Genomic DNA, 23,278 nt, shown 5'->3' with positions numbered 1-23,278 from the left:
TTATATTTTTCCCGATTTAAGCTTTAGAATAGAAGCATGAAAGGTAGTTCATCTCGTAGTGTTTGACATGTGTGTGGTTTCAAACGATTAAGATCTGAAGGAAATCATTTCAGTTTCTGAAAATGTGAAGTCTTGAATATAAGAGCTACCTCCCAAGGTTCCATTCACCTTTTTAAGTTTTTTCATCAAATTTCTTTAATTTTTATCCTTGGAAAACAAAACTCTTCCTAGGATTCAAGACTCCTCCAAATAGGAAATACAAATTTTTAGTCATGTTTAAAAAAAATTTATACTAACTTCTAAAATTACAAGGAACCTGATATATATGTTCATAGGAGCTTCAACTTATAATAATCAAATTTTTTTGTCTTTAAACTCTTAAGTTTCTCCCGTTGCTCATATCTAGAGTTTTTGGACTATTAAAAGTGAAAATTCATAATCTAAAAAACCTTTTTTGGGAGACTTATATGTTGTAACATGCCTAAGTGTCTTCCCAGATCACCTTGTTTCAACTTATTGCAATTTCCCCAATTTATCAATGGTGGCTCAAAGAAAATGTCTAGCGATGTGCCAATCTCTTTTTGTTTGTATGTACCGTGCAATGATAGTGTTTATACTACAACTTCACTCTCCGTTACTTAGTAACTGTGAAAGTTAAGACCACAAAAGTTTGAGTTGTGTCTCTGAACTTGTGTGTTTAAACCTTACAGCCTTCTAAAGTGCCTCCCTATCTCCAAGTAGGCCTACAAACACTTTTAAAACTAGAAGGTCTAAGTCATTTCCTTGTATCTATAGATGAGAATTTAATAAGCCTTGACCTTTCTTCACCAAAGGACTAAACATTTCGTCCTGGAACCGAAGAAACCCCGAAACGTTTCTGATGACATTTTCGAGCATGTGCTAACATTCTTAGTGTTTATTATAACGAGTACCGCTGACCCGTCCTCCAGATGGGAAAAAAGAGAGAAAGGAGGGGGGGGGGGGGAGATCTGTGATCCCTCACTCAAAAAATGATGGCTCACCGTAGGATGTCCGTTCAATCACCTTCTCTTGTACATTACTAGACTTATGAGCAAGGGAAACAATTCAAAACTGTTTGCAGGGAATCTACAGACCTGCTCGTTTTCTTGGTGAAACATGCCGGTAAGCATGTTTGCCTATAAGAAACATGAAAGCAGCTACAACAAGAGCTGTAAATACAGCAGCGCCAATAACTATACCAGCAATCACCCCGCCACTTAATCCACTGTTTGATCCAGGAAGCGCTTCAGAACCTGAATAGAGTTGCAGATTGTAGAAGGCTTAAACTGGATTATCATCAAACTGAGAGATAGTCAAGGGCCAGAATTACACTTACGATCATATGGAAACTTCAATTCAAAAGCAATCATTTCATATGGGCCAAAGATTTTGGTCTCTGCAAATTTCCAGGTTGCAAATTGACTGTAAAGACGTGCCACTTCCGCCCCACTGAACTCGGAAGAGTTTTGATCAGGAAATAACTTGAGATTTAGGTTCAGTCGTGGCCCAGGCTCCCATCTGAAATCTGATGCATTTACTTGATAGTCCGAAAGATTTGTGCTGTTTGCCAAGTAAGTCTCAAGCTCGGACTCATAAGGTTCATATATTGCAAAGCTGGGACTCTTTAGTCGGTATTGTACAGTCAGTGGATATGCACAAGTACAAGAATTGAGGGCTAAGAGTCCAAAATTGAGTTCCTGATTACGGCTGGAGTCACATGACGAAGCTGAGCAAGTGATGGGAATCACAAGAGGAGTGGTGGGAATGGTGATAGATCCATTGGCACTTGCACAGTGTTTTGAAGGAGCCGAAGAGCCATTGCATACTGGATTTCCAGCTAGCCTGTTCATGCATTGATTCAAACACCCTGATATCTTGTGTTTAGCGTGATGGTTAAAATATCACTATGGAAATCAAACAAGAAACCTTACTGCAGGGTGATATTTGGAACATCAAGAAGTGCCCCTGGAGTGAAACCAGTGAAGTTGTTGTTTTGGAAATCCCTAGAATGAGATAGGTAAGGTTAGTCATAATAATTTGTGGTTAGCGTACATTCTGAAGTTATGAACTGGTTGAAGGTAGTATCCTGCATACAGTAGCATCTTACATGATAAAGACGGAGTCCTCCCTTGTAAAAGCATTATGTTCGAATTTTTCACCTGTAACGGTCCCATCCAGATCATTGTTTTGCAGGTATCTGCCACATAAAACGAGCACAGAAAATCACGCATCTACTGGGAAGATGAAGATGCTGTGTTGCTGTTTATACATAGGACAATCAATCAATCTGCGCAATCTGATTCAAGACACTTACAAAATTTCCAAGCTCTTCAGTTCATAATAGATAGCTGGAAGCTCACCATCTAGCAAATTATCAGCTAAAATACTAAAATAAAAAAAACGATATATTAAATGGGTCTGGGTAGCGTAATAGAAAACACGGACCTTCTATTAACATAAACACATGCATATGCAGCTCATGGTAGCTTCTTTAACATGCACATTTGCATATGTAAGTCAAAGTAGCAATGAACTGTTTAAACGGGCTTTGTAAATTCACATTGTCGTTACTGTTTGAGAGATATTTGCTGGAAGTTCCCCTGTTAACTGATTGTTGCTCAAATCTCTGTTCAAAGAACCAGGTTCGCTTCATGATCAAAAATTTCATTAAAGAAAAGAACAACAGAAATATGGGAAAATACTTACAAGTATTTCAAGCTGCTCAATGCTGACAGCTCAGGTATGGTTCCCATAAGATTACAGTTTCTCAAACTCCTGAAAGCCATGCCTTTCATTAATCTCACTAACTTCTTGATGATTACTTTATATGCAAAGTTTTTTTCCTACAGTGAGAAAGAATTTATTTATGATAGCAACAATGGCTCGCCCACGCTTTGGGTAATACTAATCTGAAACTTTACAGAAAAGAGCTACAAGCAGCAAGTTCAATACAGCTTAAGTACATGTGCAGAGTATCCTTGGTCCATATTTTCACTATCAAATGGCAAAATTACCTTGACTGTCACCGTGCTACTGCAAAAAGGGCAGCCTAAACACAGAAAAGAACTTCCTAGTCATTGTCGCCGTACAATGTCAACCCCATACAAGTTACAACATGAAAGAGAATGTCCTCAACCTCAAACTGCAGTCTCAGATCACAATCTTCCAATGCCCATGGCATTGTCTCTCAATGGGTACTATCCAATCGAATTGCCATCACCATCTTGCTCTCACAACCCCTAATGACACTCTGCAATGTCTTTGTCAGAAACTCTAGTCTAAGAAATGTGCCCCATGATTTACTCTATTCTGGCCCTCTTGACAATTTAGGCAATCGCCATCTCGCTCCCAGTATCTCTGATGACACTCAAAAATGTGCTTCTAACGGAAGTAGAACTTTGGCACCTTCCTATGCTTTTGAAAACTGGAATACCTTATTTTATTATCAAGAAAAATTGGGAGATGTGACATCACTTAAGTGGGTAAACAACAATAAGGGAGCTAGAGCACGACAAGGTGTGGGAACTAGGGCTATAAAAGATAGGCTGAATAATTCCACCCTACTCTCTCCATGTTCAGCTCTATTCTAGACACATGTTCCATTTTACAATCTTGATAATTTGTGTGCATTGCTCTTTTGACGAGTGTGAGTTATTCCTTCATACTCATGTGAAAGACATTGTGTATCAGTGAATTCAACCATCTGATCAAGATTGTGGAATTTTGTCAAAAGAAAATTGTGCTCTGCTCGTGCTTTTATTGTGTGTCTCTCTCAGTGCAGCGTGCACAAGAAATCTCTCTTAGCAAAGAACCTCAACGATCATTTTTAGCTATCATAATGACAACAATGATGAAATGACAACAGCTGAAAGACGGGAAATGAAAGAACACAGTAAGTCAAATGCTCAGCTGAACTCCAGTACACACAATGTACCATCTACACAGATTGGTTGGCAGCACACTCAGCTCCAGCCAATGACTATTAGGAGAGGTGCATAAGCTCAACTATGCAATGGAGGGTACATCAGTGATAAGGAGCAACGCCAGACTCAATGATAGACAAGACACTCCCAATACCAATTGATACCTCTAGACTAATGTATACATTGATAATATATCTCCCACAGGTTAATAGAAAGAAAAGAATGACCCTCAAGAGAGAGAATCTGGCCTTTCCTACTCAATGCATCTGCAATGAGGTTAGCTTTGTCAAACACATACTCAAATCATACCACCAAACTGCTCAAAAAATTAAGATCACCGTGCTTGCCTATCACTCCAATGTGCGTTGGGTATAGACTGAAGCTATGTAAGTGCTTGGTGATCTGTGCAAACCACAAACTCACGAACATAAATGAAAAGCTCTACTGCTTCGATGCATGAATGATAGAGAAAAGTTCATCATAGATAGAATAGTTTTTCTAGACACCATTTAGTTTATGAGAAAGAAATGCAAATGGATCGTCATTCCGTTGTAACACTAAGCCAATGGCAATATTACTCATATATGTCCAAACCTTAGAGTGCTTGTCCCAAGAGGCAAGGACACGGCATGGTGCCTCAATGGCTGGTACCTTGAGCGCTTCAAAAGCACTCTTGGCAACCTTGGTCAAAGCAATGTGCAAACGGCGAGCCTTGACCAGCGTCCAAAAGTCACGAGATGAGCATCATAAGTAGGAGTTCCACCCATACTGCCGGTCTAGACTACCACCACAATTCCATCTCGCGCTACCCTGCCCTGCCCAACTTGCTGCCCGCTGTCAGCAACAGCGCACTGTCAGCCTCAGCCTGCTGCGCCTCAGCCCCCACCCGCCCCAGCCTCGCATTCCCGCTCCTTCCGCATCGCAAATCCCCCCCCCCTTTTCTGCTCAGCCAAATTCGTCGGCACTTTCAACGTGCTCGGACCAGCAGAGGGCCACCTTTCGTTGTCGACACTTCGCCCCTTCTCCACGAAAACAGACACTCATGGAGGTTCATGCTCCACCTCGGAGGGACTCTCAGGAAGCCTCCTCACCCGACCCTGTAGAGCCCACCATCCAACTTGCTCTTTCGTCGACAGAGCAAGCGAGCCTCGCAGCAAAGGTGGAATGCCTTCAGGCGACTTCCGTCATCTGCAAGATTCTCGGCACAAGACCTAGCAAAGGAGAGGTGCGTGATCTTCTCCAAGCCCGCCTTCTCGCAAAGGTGGGCAAGATCTTGGATGTTCAGTTCCTCGGACGCGGCTACTATTAGATAGAGTTCAAGCCATCCGAGATGGCGTCCGAGGTCATCGCAATGAGCCCGTTGGCCATCCGAGCAGTTCGAGCCCACTTTCGACAGTGGAGGCATGGTTTCAATCCAACTACAGATGTTCTGGTAGAGGAGGTAAACCTTCCCATCTCCATCTGCTTTTCCGGTTTGAGGAGGGAGTACCTGCCACTTTTGTCCAGGATAGGCTCAAAAATTGGGACTGTCTTGGAGACACCTCCAGGGGAGGAGGCCTGAAAGGAGCTTTTGCTTCAACGACTTAGTGCTAGGGTGCCCCAGGCTGGAGGCACTTGGTGACCTTCGACCAGATGGATCTCCACAGAGATGCGCAGAGTTGGCCTGAGCAGGAAACTAGAGAACCGTTTTGCTATGAGTCTGCTCCGCTCTTGGGAGTAGCTGCGGAGAGGCCTGGAGCAGCATCAGCCTACTTGCACGGAGGAGCGCCTGAGACAGCCCCTTGTTTGGAACCCCATGGTTAGCACTCAGAGAGGCCACTTGGTTGGTAGTAGGCCTAATGTTTCTTGGGGTCCCATGGCAGAGGGTCCACCACGCACTCTAGGTGACTGGCTATAGTTTTCAGGCTTGTCAGAGGAGCTTCAGAGCATCCAGCTACAGGGCATGAGAGGGCATGAGAGGGGTGCAGAGCATGTGTCAGGACATCAGGGAGGTAGTACCAGCTGAGTGGCTCACACCTCTCGAGTCAGCAGCACCCAGATGGATGGGGGCCTTCACGCGACTGTAGGTCCTCATCGTAGTTCGGGCTTGCTTGGAGACTGTACCCTCGCAGTTTTTCAAGCTACAGGGTGAGGGTCGCTTACATCGAATTTAGTGGAGACCCCACACGTGGCAGAGTGTTATTTTCAAAGCATCTGAGTTGTGGGCATTTGTGGGGGGACTTGTGTCATAGACCCTGACTCAGCAGCTCTTGAGACTGGCCACTGGAGGCTCTGGGCTTGGGAGAGCTGTCCATTGGCACGAGTGCAGTGGGATCCTAGAGAGTGGTTTTGAAGGGACCCTTCCTCCTCAACCGACCATCCAAGTATCCCTTTCTTTCAATACACTGTTCGACTGGAACGTCACATACTGGCAGCACGGAGAGAGGTTCGTCCTGCTACAGCACCTCACAGTGGCAGGAGGAGGGTCTCACAACTGAGTTCTTGTCAGCTTTTTGGGCGAGGTTGTGGGACTCCAGACAGTCGCGGCGAGTCACTTTGTTCCAGTGGCTGGTTGCACATTGAGCTACAGCAGTTGGGAGTACATAGTGATCTCTCGGCAGCATACGCAGCTTGTGACCATCCTATGGAGAGTCAACGTCATTGTCTTTGGGATTGTCCTTTGGCACAGCAGGTTTGGCTTCGTGTCCTTCGGCTGATGCCAGCTCTTTCCTCAGCACGACATTACACTTGGGGGGAAGCTGCTTGGTCCACTCTCACGGGCCCGAACCTTCATTTTGAGCTATCCTCCACCAGCAGGATGATAGTGATGCAGGGGGGTCGACCTACACTTCAGCCTGTTACACAGCTTACTCCACAAGAGTGGCGCGGTGAGAGAGAGGAGTGTTGGGAGCTCATCTGCGGCCTTACACTCTGGTTCATCTGGCGGGCCCGCTACTTCCGCATCTTTGAGGCTCGCCCTGTACCACCGGCAGAGAAAATTTGAGATCTTTGGCTAGAGCTGATCCATACTCTTAGAGGGTAGTTCGAGAGACTCCAAGACAGCTCCGACCGCATGCGGAAGCGTAGAGAGGCTTTCCTTCGACTCTGGCGCCTTGGCCCTTTCTTCACCATGGTCCAAGGTGTGCTCAGATGGCACTACCGTCCACCTGTGTGGATTTTCCCTCCTCCCATCTCCTGATTTAGCCTCATTGTACATATGTTTTTTTCCATTGGGAGAGTCTCCCCTTATGATTGCTGTAGATCTCTCTAGTAGCCCTATAAGCAGTTTCATTAATCAATAGAAGGATCCCTTTCTCGAAAAAAAAAAAACTTGGCAACCCATGACTACATCAATCTTTAGAGCAAGGTTTCCAAGTACCCCCTGTAGCATGGCTACAGTGTCACTGGCATGGGACAAGCAGTTGGTGGGCGTGAACTGGGCGGACTCTCGCCTAGGCTGTGACATGTGGCAAGTGTTACGAATGGTGGTCCAGTGGACACAGTGGCCAGATCACCACCACCTCAATTAGGAGATAGGCTTAGCTGGATTGGGATATTTGCCAGCTGTTGGTGGCTTTTAGGAGATACATATGAGTGGTTGGTTCCAGTGGGTGGTACACATCATCATCTACTTTTGTGTGTTCAGTTATCTAGAGTCCATTATCTTCAGTTATACATAGTACGTTTGCACCATCCCTGCACAGTTGAGCTTCGACACCCCCACTGTACCTATGAGATCTGGGCAGGAGCTGAGTGTGCTGCCATGCCAGAGTCTGTATCGGTTTCTTTGAGTTTGTCGATGTTCATGTTGTTCATGCTCAAGTTCTGTTGAGTCTTACTGTTATTGCTCTATTGCTCATTGTCTTTTGTGTTCGCATTCTGTGGAGTGAGACATCACACACATTGCACTGAGGACCACCCACTATAGAGGGCACGACACATTATCTCCGCCACAGGTGCTCTCATTTTTGGCACGCCCGGTGGGACCTTAACTGAAGTTTCACTCCACTGTTCCTACAGGTCGAGGAGCTAGCTCGTTAAGCTCTCGCCTGTGTTGGTCTGGACTAGCTTAGTCCAGCTTGGTCTGTCGAGCTCAATACTAGACCAGCTAGTCGAATCACTCGACCTAGTCTAGTCCCCTCTCGTCCAGGTCTAGCCAAGTAGGTTGGGTCTAGACCTCTCTCGTCCAGGTCTAGCCAGAGTAGGCTGGGTCTAGTCCTCTCTCGTCCAGGTCTAACCAAGAGGTGGTCTAGTCACTCGCCTTGTTCTAGTGGAGTCTGGTGCAGTAAGTGAAGGTCTCAGTGCTAAAGGCTTGGGTGGGCTTGTGGTTACTGTGTGACACATACAAGGCAGTCAAAAAAGCGACAAAGCCCCCTACTAAGTCCATTGAAGTACTACCACAAGAAGCGTCAACCCTTCGTGCCAAGCAGAAGTCCACCAGCCCCATTACCCCTACCTTCCCCCTCAAACAGTTCTACACCTCCCCCCTCACCCCCATCAATCAACTTCTCATCCACTATGTTACAGCAAGCTCCTGCACAGACAGACATGGAGAAGCTCACAAGCGTTCTAGCTAAGGTGAATATTAAGTTTCCGACTTTCAAGGGTCTCTCCACAGAAGATGTTGACGACCATGCCCGGAGGTTTGTTTCTCTCTGCAGAGGTCATGGCCTCAATCGAGAAGATTCCTACTTAGTACTCTTCCTATCCACCTTGGATGGATTAGCAGACAAGTGGTACAGTCAGTTTGGAGAGAACCGCTTTACTACTTGGGCTACACTAAGCAACAATTTTGTGAATCTTTCAGGCTAGGCCATTTTCAAGAAAAGATTCTAGATGAGTTGGCCAACGTATTGCTTCAGCCCAAAGAGACTTTTGCAGAACTCATGACCCAAACAAAGTCTCTGGTCGCCAAGCTTCCTCAGCCACCAGGTGAGTCCATGGTCAAGAAATGGGTAGAGATGGCTCTTCCAAAGACTTCTCAAAAAAACTGAGAGAGAATCTCCGACCTGATGCCACCTTGGAGGAGTTTGTTGCAGCTGCTACTAGGATAGAGGGGGCAAGGAAGCTATTTACCGACTCTTCTCAGGTAGAGACTGCCTATGTACTCTTGGAGAGTCCATCTGACCCTTTGATTTCTCTATGTAGGGAACTTGAAGCCCTGAAACTACAACGTGCTCTTCAAGAGGAGAAATCAATCTCTCTTAGACAAGAGAAGCCCCCACGTCACGAGGCTTTGGATCAAATCAAGAGAGAGCTAGAAGAGCTTAGGTCTCAGCAGGAGACTAAGGCTATGATATGATGCAACTCATGCCGCTCTTCAGGACACCCTCCATAGGACTGTCCCCTTCGTGTTTACTGCCACTTCTGTGAAAAGTCTGTACACAAGGACAAGGATTGCTACTACCTCAAGGGATTGCGACTACAGCAAAATCTTGGTCCTACTCTTCAACAAGGGCTACCACCTGCATCCAACATGGTTTCCCCCTATGGCCATCCAAACCACATGCCACCTTTGTTGACAACCCCTCCTATACAAGGTATGCAGAGCACTTTTCCCTCTCAGAGCTTTTATCATACCCATGCTCCCTCATCACCTCAAAGCTTCTATGCTTCCACCTCCAACTCCATGCACCACGAGCAAGGACCACCTCGCCCTTCAATTCACCCATTGAATCGGCCCATTTTGTGCTACAGATGCGGGGAATATGGTCATTACCAAAGCAAATGCCCCCTGCCCGAAGGGTCCCCTCCCTGCCGTCATTGCCCTGAAACAAAGGATCACTACAGTAAGGATTGCCCTAAACTTCGTGCATCCACGGCTTTGAACCCAAGTCAAGGCCAGAATGAGTTTACCTTTCCCAAGCTCAATTTGATAGCAGTTAGCAGCATTCCTCATCCGTCCCCTTCTTCCCAAGTAGTTACCCCTCAAGATAAGATGCAGTTGGTTGAGGAGCCAACGGTGTCCTCACTCGGGTCCAACACGTGGTATCTTCATGACAGTGACACTTAATTTCTTAATGGATGAACATACACATGATGGTGTAGATGCCATGTTTAACAAATTTTTAGATAGCTTTGAGGATAGCTTTGTCCAAAGGAGCTAGCTTGGTTGTTTGAGCATTCATCCTTGGTGACCAGGGTCATCGGTTCGAATGCGGCCAAGTGACTCTTTGACGCTCATAGACGTTGTGAGCGGGATGGAAACACACACAAAGCCTCTATAATCACCCAACACACACTCTTGGGATGATACACACACACACTATGGGGCACCACTCAGCTTACACAACCCACCTGGCCGAGACAGGGAACACACCAATGGAGTGAGAGGAGAGAGACTATCCATTTGCCCACTCAACACAGAGACACACACAGAGGAAGATTTTTTATGTTTAGATACAATTGAGCTTGGGCCAACACCAATGGGGCAAATAGCTCACACAATATGGATGAAATATACTAGATACAATTTCAAACTAGAGCAGAGGCTTCGCTCACAGGAAAAACTTACACAGCCAAAACAACAAAAAGACAGTGAGGAATTTGGCAAAATGGACAGCATAGTTACGAAGCTCTCCCGCCTACTGAGTCCAGATGTACTCTTCGATGTTTACAATGTAATGAAAGTGCATGGGGTAAAAACCATAAAGAGTGTGTGATGCATGTCTTGAATAGTGCAAGACTCTATGTGCACATTGTCTTATGAATGTTGTGCAAGAAGAACATGACATCAGCACTCCTTCCAGGTTTATGCTTTAACTCTTCAGCTTAGATATCCAATGTAAGCAACGTAATTAAGCTCGACTCATCCAGCTCAAGCATAAACACTCTAAGAAGATATATCACAAACATAAACACAGAGTATTAGTTAAGTAGGCTCAAGTCCATAATCAATCCATACACATCAGGTATCACTGCTGTAATACATCATGTGGAGTGTTTCACAAATATTGGATAATAAGTCGAAGTCTTACAGGCAACGCTTGCTTCATTGCACATAACGAGCGCTTTAGCAACCATCTCTTTGTGAAGCTGCGCAGTCAAAATGTGCATAGAAACAAGACAACAGATAATGGCACTGACATCAGACAAAAGTAAATTTATATGATGAGTAGTTACAGATCTGCCGAAAATAGGTCTGGTAAGTCTGAGGGGCATGATGTGCAGTGAGGGCACAAAGATGAAATCCCCAATCATACACTTTGCCTAGTTTCCAAAACATGAGGGAGGATCATTGGCAAACCCTACATCCAATGCAAATGGGTATTGTTCCGGCGCACATTAGAAACCTTAACCCTATAATTAAACGAGTGCACAGTTAAGAGACGAATAATGAAATATCATGAACGCGTTTAGTATTCATTAGTGGCACCTAAAGAGTGAATCTATCATAGATAACTCCATGCAGCGTTGTTAAGTTGTAAATGTTGATGACTGTTCAGGGCTAATTAAGTTGCAAATGTTGATGAATGTTCAGAACTACGAGATTAAATTACTCACAATTTTACAAGCCCGGGCATGTTCATGTAGCTGGATGGAATAGAGCCATTGAAGTGATTGTTGTCAAGCTGTCTGTGCAAACAGAACAAAAAACAGATTCACAAGAAGCTGTCAGCACGAAGTCCAAGGAAGACCCATAACTGTCTTTCTGGCAGACTATGGCTCTAAAATAAGTCTGCCCAAACTTTCAAGGCAGCCAAGAATACAAACCAGCATTCACTTCACAAAGTGAATGTAACAAGGGATAAGCTTACAGGATGTGCAGAGTAGAAGTGTTCGATAGCTCAGGTGGTAGTTCTCCATTTAAATAGTTGTTATCAAATAAACTGCAGTTGAACGAAACTTAAGTCATCCAACAATGAAATTATGTAGAAATCAAAAAGCGGGCCATTATTGTACTATATTTATTTAATGTTGACATTCCATCCTAACCCAGTAATTAATATCAAATTAACAGTTGATCCTACTCAAATCTCGAATCTAGCCAAAACAGTGGCTCACCAAGAGAATTAATCAACTCTCCATTCATGACCATGCACATAAAGCTCAGAACATTAGTCACAAAATAATCATACATGTGAACAATGTTTTCAAGTCGGCCGAGCTCAGAGGGAATGCTTCCAGTCAAAGAATTGTTGTTCATGTGGCTGCATACAAGTCGAGCAAACAATTTGTGAGCTAACAAATATAGAGATCATTGTCTGCTTCTTAAAAAACAAAGTTGTTATGGACAAAGTTACAAGTGTTTTGCTTTGTTGAGAAACTGAAAACTTGAAGGTATGGATCCCGATATGTTATTCTCATCAATTTGCAGGCGGTCCAAATTGGAGAGGCTGCCAAGTTCTGGTGGTAACACTCCATTTAACTTGTTTCCACTCAATAGCCTATTACCATTCAAAAATGTATCAGATTCTTTTCAAGAATGCAATCGTTTTCTTTTGCACACTTTTTAGCATTATCCAAATAGTAAAGACCAGATTATTTGGTACTTACAGCAAGGTGAGATTGCTCAAGTATCCAATTTCACGAGGAATTGAACCTGTGATATTGTTCCACATAAAATCCCTTCACCAAAGAGATCAGAAAGCATACACTTTATAAGAATCATATATAAAAGTCTGGCGCAACTTTCTTATTGCATGTGCAGTGATGAACTTCAGAAGCGCAGAGAGGAACATTGCTCTACATAGTACAAACAAGAATATGTATGCAAGCAAAACAAGAGACCAACACCTTGCTAGTTTTGAGAAATGTATCATAATATTTAATAAAATAGTCAGTTGTCCAAAGGTATGAACTCCTGACTAAAACATAAAGAACAGGAACCGCTACACCCAACTGTGTATGTCCTTTCTAGAGTATCAACAACTTGAGTCTGAAGAGGGTTTGTGATTATAACATATGCAATTACAATAGCACAACTATTGAGAGCACTCTGCTTACAGGACACTTAGGTGCGTCAAGTTTCCTAAATCAGGAGCCAATGTTCCCGTAAAATTCATATTCAGCAAGTGCCTACATGAAATAAATCTATGTTAGAAAATTAAATCGCACTAGCAAACTTCCTCTTGAGATATTATATGTAGTTACTTACAGCTCTGTGACATGTTGTGTCCCACCTATAGGTGTACAGATGATTCCAGTCCAGGATGCTCCACATGGATCTTCACCCTCCCAGTTGCTTAACCTATTGAATACATCTCCAGCACTGCGTTTGATTGCTCGGAGTGCTCGCACTGGAAGGGATGAGAACAAGAAATGCTTAGTACACAACTCTCTCTCTCTCTCTCTCTCTCTCTCTCTCTCTCTCTCTCTCTCTCTCAGGCCGGTCTCTTGGGATAGTTTCCTACGACATTAAAACTCTCTTCTTCTTCTTCTTCTTCATCTCTCTCTCTCTCTCTCTCTCTCTCTCTCTCTCTCTCTCTCTCTCTCTCTCTCTCTCTCTCTCTCTCTCTCTCTCTCTCTCTCTCTCTCTCTCTCTCAGAGGACGGTTTTAGGAGGGGTTTCTCCACTCTTGATCATATTCTGACACTTAAAGCCATCATTGAGGAGGGCAGGTCACATGGGAGACGGATTTATTGTAATTTTGTGGATCAATCTAGCTATGGGCACTGTACTAAAGGCTTTGCGGAAGTCCACAAAGCAACAATAGAGCCGTCTCATATGTGATCTCCCCTCTTCAATAATGGCTCTGAGAGTCAAAATATGATTAAGAGTAGAGAAACCTCTCCTGAAACCCGCCTGTCCTGCTTCCCGTACACCCTCTCCTACCCATCAACTCAACTCCTACTCAAGGATGGATACGTACAACCGTGCCAATGTGTGTCCAATCATGACAGTGCGGTAGTTCCCAAGCTCCATAGGGTCCCATGACTTAAAGATAGGTACAATCGTGGAAAAACTCTTTAGTATCAGGTAGGCCCTCGCCGATGGCACGGTTGAACATCACTCCTAGAAGTTCTGCAAGCAAATTTTTGGCACGTATAAAATGCTCTGATACCAAGCCATCGTGATCATATGCTCTCCTAGTCTTCATCCTGTCAATGGCGTTCTTTACCATCTCGGCGAGAAAATGAAATGAAATGAAATGATATATTAACGTCTACAAAAGGCCAAAATGACCTATGAGACTAACTGATTACAATGATGAGTCTAGTACCAAGTCTGGGTACAAACAAAGAAAACTACAAACAAGGAAACTGATAGGAGTGCTACCGACTCCTATGGGTGGCTGGTAGGCTGATCAATGGTATCATGCCATAAAGGTACAAAGTGGGGATAAATGTCACCATGATAAAATATAACAGTAGCATGAAGCCTATCCTGATCGACACTCTGGGTGTCGTGCTAGAATCCTGTGGATCCTCTGCCGCAATCTCCGCCGGTGCTGTGTGGCTCCCCTCCTCATCAGTCGCGGTCGTCTCGATCTCCCTAGCTCTATAGCTCGATCAATGAGAGTACCGCTGGTGTGTGTATGGGTGGGAACCGAGCTTTGTGATGGTGGTGTCCCCTCTGCCTCTGTGGTACTCAGACTGAAGAAATCTGAGATGCGTCTCTGGGACTGTCTCTGTCTTTGCCCACTCAATAGAGCGTCTCTATGTCTCTGTATCTCAAGTAGGAATAATCCGAGACATCTTTGATCCTGGTATCTCATGACTCTATCTAGCGAGTCGAAACCATCTCTGAATAAACAATGAAAGCGTCCCCGTATCTCATAGTAGACTGTGCAGCGACATATGTAGTGAAACTCTGTCTCTGGCTCTCATGGCATAACTGACATATCCTACTGTCTGCTGGTATGCCTCTGAATCTACCTGTCTCAATCCCAAGCTGGTGTGAAGATGTGCGAATCTGGCCTATAGCACATCGTAACCCATGAGATAGATGTGTGTCCATGTAACTGGGCCGTGTGACAAATCCGTCTGTCGTGAGTTGGAGAAGATGCTATCTATAGAAAACCCTCTTCGTACCCAACTCCCGTGCTGGCTCTATCCATGTCCTCTTGCTATCAAGATGGATAAGATCCTGCCGAATGAGTCTAGTAGTCTCCATCCGTGTAAGAGCCAAAGATGGTGCATCAAGAGAATACTGGAAAGGGGGCAGCCTGTCCATGCTGAAACCGTGCCTCTGAAACCATGAGCTCATCTGTGCATACCAACATGATGTATCTCCCTGTAATGCCAGCTGTCTAGATGACTCAAGGAGAGAGAAAAATGAAATGAAATGAAATGTTATATTAACGTCTTCAAAAGGCCAAAATGACCTATGAGACCAATCAGTTACAAAATAGTGAATCTAATACCATGTCTGGGTACAAAAGAACTAGAAAAGAACTAGAAGTGGAACAAAATACTACTACTACTACTACAATCTAAAACTACGTGGGTGTAGCAGCTGATACAATAGGTACCCGGTAAACTGGATGTAACAGTGTGTGAAACAAAGATGGAAGAAATGGTGAGGATCCATCCTCATCTGCACTCTGGATGTCGAGAGAGTATGGCTCGAATCTTCTGTTGTAGTCTCCGTCGATGCTGTGTAGCTCCTCTCCTCAGTCGCGGTCGTCTGTATCTCTGTAGCTCCAATGCTCGGTCGACGAGAGTGCCAGTAGTGGTCGAATGAGTGTGGGACGAGCTCTGCAGTGGTGGCTGCTCCTCTGGCTGTCCCATATCTAGTGAAAAGAAATCTGTAATGTGTCTCTGGGACTGCCTCTCTCTAGCTCTCCCCAGTAAAGTGTCTCTATACCTGTGTAACTCAAGTAGATATAGTCCAAGACATCTCTGATCCTCATAACTCATGACCCTAGATAGAGGACCAAAACCCTCTCTGAATAAGCAGTGGAAACGCCCCCGTATCTCATAGAACACTGTGCAATGACATATGTAGTGCAACTCTGTCTCTGGCTCTCTCTGGCATAATCGGCATATCCTGCTGTCTGCTGGTATCCCTCTGAATCTACCAGTCTCAATCTCGAGCTGATGTGAGGATGTGCGTATCTGACCAATGGCACAACGCAAACCATGAGACATATGTGTGTCCATGTAGCTGGGTCGAATCACAAACCCATCTCCTGTGAGGTGGAGAAGATGCTCTCTATAGAAAGCCATCTTCGTGCTCAACTCCTGAGGAAGCAAACCAGGACCATGACCATCCCCACAAGACAGTACGTCCATATAGCATGCAGTCCACAAAATCACACTTAGTTCACATTGTAAGTGTTTTCAATCATTCAGTCTAGCCATCTCATTCCGTCCAGAACTCTTAATGCACCTAGATCACTGTGCAGCCATCTCATCCTTCCAGAATTCTTGATGCACTCGAACCAATATCCAGTTATCTCATCCAGATAGACATCTTGATGCACTAGAATCTCATTCAGTTCACATTCAATCCTCATTCACTTAGCCATTACTTTCAGATCTCACCGATCTCTAGAAGATGTCTAGATGCATTAAGTTCAAATCATTCATCAGACAAAATGCTACAGACATTCATCTCTCTTTACATGTCTCTAATTATACACACATAGAAGAGCACATGTTTTCAATTCAATCAAGGAAATTTCCAATTCAGTGCTCACAATTCATAAAGTTATCCCGAAAATACTGTCAACGCGTCAGTAACCTCGGACCTATGGGTAGCCTTGCTAGCCTCCCCTTGTTCACTGGCATGTCATTCTCAATGGTGTGAACCCTGAGACGCACTATCATTTGATCCCTTTCACTTTCCTTGTGAGCCAGGACCTAATCTGGAATAGAATTTCCTCTGTCTCTTCTTACTTACTCAATCTATCGACAGTAGTCTAGATTGTATCATTTTCATTTGGGGTTCGTGGTAGATCCATTATAAAATCCATGGCAATACTTTCCCAGGGTACTTGTGGTACCGGAAGGAGCTAAAGTAAGCCAGGGGGTCTTATGGCGATCATACTTAGCTTTTTGGCATGATACACATTCTCTAACATATTTGTCTATGTCAGTACGTGGTGTTGGCCAATAAAAATATATTCCTAGGGTCCGTGTCGTAGAGATTATGCCTCTGTGGCCTACGTAAGGAGAAGCATGTGTTTCATCCATTACCTTTTTCTTAGCGAACGTGCCGCACAAAAAGCCTCATAGAAGTAAAGGTAACCATCCTTAATAGAGTAGGCGAAGAGTTCGGTGCCAGTTTGTAGCTGCTACCAGATTTCACCAAAATCGAGGTCGTCAGGATACATCTCGGGAAGAGATTCCAACGCTTGATGATGTATACTTGTTATGGCATTTACTTGGGGCCGTCGGGAGAGCGCATCTGCCTTACTTCCAGAAGTGTGTAAGATTTGGAAGTGAAACATGGAGAGAAAATTGGCCCACCTCATTTGTTTCTCAGACAACTTGCATTGAGAGAGAAAATATCGAAGGCTTTGATGGTCTGTCTTAATCATAAAATCTGCTCCCAAAAGATAGTGTTTCCAAACTAAGAAAGCGTGGATAACTGCCATGAGTTCCTTCTCATAGATGGAGGCATGAAGTTCTGAATCTCAAAGTCGTCTACTTTCATAAGCTATTGCCTGGCCTTCTTGGTTTAAAACTGAGCCAATGCAATCACCTGAAGCATCACAATGCACTTCAAATGGTTTCCAAAGTCTGAAGATCAGGCACGACGAGGATGTGTCCATGGGTGAGTAGGTACTTGAGCTTGTCAAAAGCTTTCTTCTGCTTAACCCCCCATACAAAAGATATCTTTTTCTTTGTGAGATCATGGAGAGGTGCAGCTACATGAGCAAAATGGCGAATAAAATGTCTGTAGTAGGAACAGAGGCCAAGGAAACTTCGGACGTCATGAAACGAAGCAGGTTGTGGCCAATCTAAAATAGCTTGAACCTTTGTTCGGTCCATGCATACTTGATTATGGGAGACAATGTGTCCCAAATAGTGAATCTCTTTTTGGAAAAATTCACTCTTCTTAGCATTAACTTGAAGTTTATGCTGCTGTAATTCTTGAAACATAGTCTGTAGGTGTCGTTTATGTTCTTCCTCTGTGTGAGAGAAGACTAGGATGTCATCAAAGAAGATTCCTCTGAACTATCGAGATGAGGACGAAAAATTCAGTCCATCATTCAATTGAAAGTTGCTGGAGCGTTAGTGAGTTCAAAAGGAAACCTTGTATTGGCGTAGCTAGGAAGGACTCTCGATCAGAGTACTTCCCAATCTTTAGATTCAAATGCACTGTGGAATTCGTAATCAACCCTTCAAAGGCTGATCGTGAACTGATTGGAGTTCCCAATCTCGGGAATAAGTCCAAGATATTCTGAGGTGTCCAATGAGATGAAGTTGTCAGTGGAGCCTGGATCAAACAAGATTAATACTCTTTGCCCATTCAAGCTACTGGTCCCCCCCCCTAAAGAGATAATCTTTATTAATGGGGAATCTTTCATTACAAGCACATAAACCGGGAATCCCTCCCATTTCTGATCCTTCTGCTGAAAAAAGAAATTATATTCTTTCTATCCGAGAGGAAGCAGGATGCTTATCTCTTATTGAATCCTTTTATTCTTATGGAACGGCGTCCCTACCGCTCTGAGGGTCTTATGAACCCAGCGGAAAATTCCTTATGCTTATGCATCTATACTCTGGAAGAAACAACAAGCTTGTTAAAATTTACTTACCTGTAGCCCAATAGACTGACTTGACGCTTTTTGCTTCTACTTGTACGTCAGAGCTTTTTCTGGCCCGTAGGTCTACAACCGGTGCTTGTTTCCATACAGCTTCTTGGCTGAAAATAGCTGTTTCTTCGGCTGCGTTTATCTTTCAGCTCCATCCAGCAACAAGAGAGAGAGAGAGAGAGAGGAGGATGAGGTCTATGTGAGAGAGAGAGGTGTCTCATCACCCTCATGTTCCTTCTGCATAACAATTTTCAGCTTGTTCTCTCTCTTCTCCCTCTCTATCTGAAAATCGTATAACATTTTTATATGCTATGAGGGGTGGCGATTTACCTTCAATAGACAGGGGGAGTGCTGGCGATCAATTTTGCGAAGTGTGTGCGCGTGTAAAATTTAAATCCTTCCATATCTCCCACGAAAGTGCTCGTAAAATGACCCACGTTGGCTCTGGCGAAGTCTCCACGATTCTGAGTTTTGGGCCTTCAGGCCCTTTCACATTAAGTAGCCAAAACCTTTTAAAAACTCCCAATTTTAAAAGGTTTTTGACCCCCCCCCCCCTTGCAAAAACATACATTAGAATCACATTTTCATGTATTTAACTTCACAAACTTCCTTGAGAACTTTACCTGGTAATTTCCTACATAAAATAACGGGAACAAGAATATTTAAAAATACTTCAATTATTACTCAGGCATCTCCAAAACTTAACATATTAGTCTGTTTCTGACCAAGAATGCACTCGCTGTTCTTAGGAACCATCTTCATTTATGTGCTTGGTCGTTCTGGCGTGCTCTGTTCTATGTCCGATTATTTTGCACTGCCCGAACGACAGGAAAATTCATAACAGTCATAAACTCCGTACGTCTTGTCCCGTAACTATGAATGCATTAATTCATACGTGCACATAAAGTCTTAAAAATGATAAAAATCTTTTTTTTATCATTATTAGAAAATAGCAGTTTTGCTATAGACTAAGTAATTACATTGTCAATTAGGGACGTGTGTCTTTCTTTTTCTGAAACTTCTCTTCTTCTGTTACCATTATTCGAACTTTGCCCGGTCCTTGTTTTCATATGTTGATCAGTGGGATACGTAAGTATACCCACATACATTGCAAATTCTTGCTTAGCATGTCTCATCAGTTGTTGTGTAGACTCGGACTTCTATAATAAACAGTAATATCGTATTTCTTTGGGTAGACCACAGCAAAATCCGTCGATCTGTTTCTTAAAGGTTATCTTTTTAAAAGAAGAGGCCGGTAGAAAAGTATCCCAAAATCTCTGGCAGTAGATATCTAAAGTAACTTCCTTGGTCATCCAAAGATGATTCCAAGCAGTGACCACATCACATTCATGCTCCTGCATTAGCCAAGAAGAAGTAAAAAGCCGCTTGAACTGCAGCCACTTTGTTGGTGCTTCCTTTTGTAGCAATAGGGTGGACCACCATGTTTGTGCGTTTAAGATGCTGCCCTCGAGTGCTCTGAATAGCGTCCTCCAAAATAAGCTATGTCGAACTGTTAAATAAAGGCGAGGGCCTTATGAGTATCTTGAAAGCCCGAAAAAGTATCAAACTTCAGGGCTTGTCCACCTTCCTCAAAATCTTTGGTCTTCTTGCTCTCGTCCTCAAGAAAATCATATTGGTTGGCTTTGTAAAAGTGCTTCCTCTTAAGAGTAAAACATCTTCTCATCGGAGTCCAAACTCTCAAAAGAGGATGAATCCTCCTCAGAACTGTCTGAATACTTTCAAGATCTTCAGTGCGATCTGCTCTTCTTAGCCTTCTTCTTGTTCTTTCCATGTCATCGAGTCTTTCTTCGTATCCTTCCCTTTCTGTCCTCATCACTGGGATCAGAGGAGGAAGAGTTGTCAAAACTATCAGAAGAGGATGGGGATGAACTGGAAACACCCTCAAAGCGTACGCGCTTCTTGTCTTTCGCGCATTTGCAAAAGTAGACTTGTGACCCAAGTATCCAGGGTAATCTCACGCCCGACTATGTCTCTTCGGCTTCTTCTTGGTCTTCAAGAGTCGGTTGACTATCTTTCTACTACTTCGTCAAGTTCATCTTTGGTATACACCCGTCGAGCAGGTGTTTTCTTTAAGGCTGGCTTCACAAGTGAGTCGCCGGCCGTACGCCAGCGTTAATGCACTTCGTCAATCTGGTGCTTGGTCAAAAATTTCGCATACTGGGGATCTTTTGAATATTGAAGCATTTGCCGAGCACAGGCATCAACATGTTGTTGACGTTGCATCTCCATAGGTGGGAATGGCCCATATTCTTCTATCGAGTCGACAGAAGGTGGGCATCATCCATTCGAACTTCCATGCTTTCACCCAAACCTGATTGGTCAGGTGCAAATGTTTGCTCCTTGCGAGATTCGTCGACTGAATCCATGTGTGTCGTGGTAGAAGGGATCAAATTCCCTGTAGAAGGAAAATAGACCTGGCTCTGATGTGTGTGTGTGTGTGTGTGTGTGTGTGTGTGTGTGTGTGTGTGTGTGTGTGTGTGTGTGTGTGTGTGTGTGTGCTCGCGTGCGCGTACGTACATACCTATGTATCATTGCTGGGACATGAACGCACTCCAAAGGGGATACCTGATTTGGTTCACTCCACTACTAGAGTGAAACAAGGTTCTCCATTGTCTCCTTCTCTATTTGGTGTTTATATAGATAAGGTTTCTGATTAAATTGACAGAGAGGGTGATAGCGCTGGGATATGGATTCCATTGTTATATGCTGACGATAATGTGTGGGTAGTCTTCATTGGGCCAAGGTTTTCTTTGAAGAAAGCAGCAGAGACTAGACTGACCAGAGTGTATGCGGCCTTGGGAGGCTTGGAGTTCAAGTTTGGGGACCCTCTATGGGTCAAGATGGGAGGAGAGGTATGGAGAGGCCCTTGGTATCTATGATCTCCTGGCTGATTAGAGCCAAGGCCTCCGTGCCACACGAAATCATTCAAGCAGAGTTGGCAGCCTCCCCTAGGGAGATAGAGACGCTTACCACACCAGTCCTCTTCATGCACAACTTATGGGTCACAGGCAAATATGCCAGATTGGCCCTTGAGTCCTCCAGACAGTTAACTTGGCAGGGGGACACATCATGGTTCCAGATACATGGCTTCAACATGGATAGCTTGCCTCCTTCCAGTACTCCCGAGAGGAGCTTCACAGCATCGACAGAGACTACAGGAGAGGATTCAAGCCATACTATCTCGACAACGAAAGTACAACTGAGGATAGATTCATCACTCATTATATCACCCTCTTGTATCGGTATTAGTGGTCACACACACCCCACACAACTCTAGCTAGTAGCACTGCTAGATTCATTTTCGTATCTCTTTTTTCGTACCTAGACATGGTATCAGATTCACCAGTTTGTAGCAAATTGGTCTCATAGGTCATTTTGGCCTTTTGAAGACCTTACTCATTCCATTTCATTTCCTCTCTCTCTCTCTCTCTCTCTCTCTCTCTCTCTCTCATCACGCCATCTCTCTCTCTCTTTACCATGCTTTCGTTTAGGGTTTGCTGCTGTATTTTAGGGTTCGCGACCTGTTTTTAGGGTTCGCGACCTGTATTTTAGGGTTCGCGACTCTCTTTTTTTTTTTTTTTTTTTTTTTTTTTTTTTTTGGGTTGTTGGACAGATCTGCGTTTTAGGGTTTGCTGCATTTTCTGCACTTTAGAAACATCAATCCTCTCTTCTCTCTCTCTCTCTCTCTCTCTCTCTCTCTCTCTCTCATGTCATCCCCAACCTCACCTATGGCAACAAGCAAACTCAAATATATGCTTCACTCCAAACGAATTTCCATCATTGAATTGGAAATGAAAGCATGGAGAAAAGAGATGGAAGATTGGAGGAACGCGAAGACCGTTTTCCTCCGAGAAAATGAAGAAAAGGAGAAGAGGTGGAAGGACGAGAAGGATCATCTTCTCAACAAGATCGCCACGTTGGAGAATAGCATTTTGGACCTCCACAGAGAAGTGTTGGAAACACGGTCAAAAAATGGGCTTGAAGAGGGGGAATTTCAGCCCTCTTTGAGGGAAGAAATTGACAACATCAATGAGGAGAAGAAGTCATGGGCCGCGGTCATATCCGAAACGCAAAAGAAAGTAGAGGAGGCCGAAAAATGGATTGAGGTTGCCAAGAAAGGGAAAGGTAAGGAAGCTCCTTGTACACCCACTCTTATCAACATGACCCTCGAAGAGGAACAAAGAAGGAGGGTGCGGGCTCTACATGTGAGGGTAACCGGCCTCAAGGACATAAACAATGTGGAAAAAGAGGTCACAAGCCTCACATCAATGATGGGGGTGGAGAAGCCTTCACACACAAAGGCATGGAGAGTGGGCAAGAAGAGTGAGGGCCCCGGAGAATCTTCAAAGGAAAGAGCTCTCATACTACGCTTCCCTTCATTGGAAGAGAAGAAGGAATTCTTGAGGAAGAGACCTACTCTCAAGAAGACAGGTATTTTCTTAGGCGATGACCTCACTCTCTCACAACTTGCGCATATGAGAGAAGTAATGCCCGAGATTCAAGCGGCAAGGGAGAAGGGGAAGATGGCCTTTTACAGAGATGGTCGGGTGGTGATTGTAGAGCGGCGCTCTACATGACGGTGCGAGACCTATGGGACCACATTGAGGATGGCGACTTGGAATTGTAATGGGTCTATGAGGTTGGATGTTGGTGCCTTTGAGGACAGTTTCAGAGACAAGGACATTGT

The 23,278-nt window shown here is 44.1% G+C and overlaps 1 protein-coding gene across 1 annotated transcript in view; it reads right to left on the bottom strand.

Annotated features, from left to right (window-relative positions):
* The window catches only part of LOC147452614 (putative LRR receptor-like serine/threonine-protein kinase At1g06840), a 123,157-nt gene that overhangs the window by 83,843 nt on the left and 16,036 nt on the right, over nucleotides 1-23,278 (bottom strand). The window contains exons 2-15 of the mRNA XM_086518248.1: nucleotides 13,021-13,162; nucleotides 12,870-12,941; nucleotides 12,420-12,491; nucleotides 12,167-12,310; nucleotides 12,002-12,073; nucleotides 11,681-11,752; nucleotides 11,427-11,498; nucleotides 2,728-2,796; nucleotides 2,582-2,647; nucleotides 2,336-2,407; nucleotides 2,129-2,218; nucleotides 1,953-2,024; nucleotides 1,358-1,863; nucleotides 1,116-1,274 (exon numbers count right to left, since the gene is read on the bottom strand). Coding sequence (XP_086374374.1) covers nucleotides 1,116-1,274; nucleotides 1,358-1,863; nucleotides 1,953-2,024; nucleotides 2,129-2,218; nucleotides 2,336-2,407; nucleotides 2,582-2,647; nucleotides 2,728-2,796; nucleotides 11,427-11,498; nucleotides 11,681-11,752; nucleotides 12,002-12,073; nucleotides 12,167-12,310; nucleotides 12,420-12,491; nucleotides 12,870-12,941; nucleotides 13,021-13,162 — 1,680 coding nt within the window. The remainder of the gene's footprint in view (nucleotides 1-1,115; nucleotides 1,275-1,357; nucleotides 1,864-1,952; nucleotides 2,025-2,128; nucleotides 2,219-2,335; nucleotides 2,408-2,581; nucleotides 2,648-2,727; nucleotides 2,797-11,426; nucleotides 11,499-11,680; nucleotides 11,753-12,001; nucleotides 12,074-12,166; nucleotides 12,311-12,419; nucleotides 12,492-12,869; nucleotides 12,942-13,020; nucleotides 13,163-23,278) is intronic.

The sequence above is a fragment of the Adiantum capillus-veneris genome, chromosome 8, assembly GCF_014529385.1.
Source record: "Adiantum capillus-veneris isolate H3 chromosome 8, ASM1452938v2, whole genome shotgun sequence".
Classification (NCBI taxonomy): Eukaryota; Viridiplantae; Streptophyta; class Polypodiopsida; order Polypodiales; family Pteridaceae; genus Adiantum; species Adiantum capillus-veneris.
Note: the sequence above shows the minus strand (reverse complement) of the source record. Positions and strands in the feature narration are given on the sequence as shown.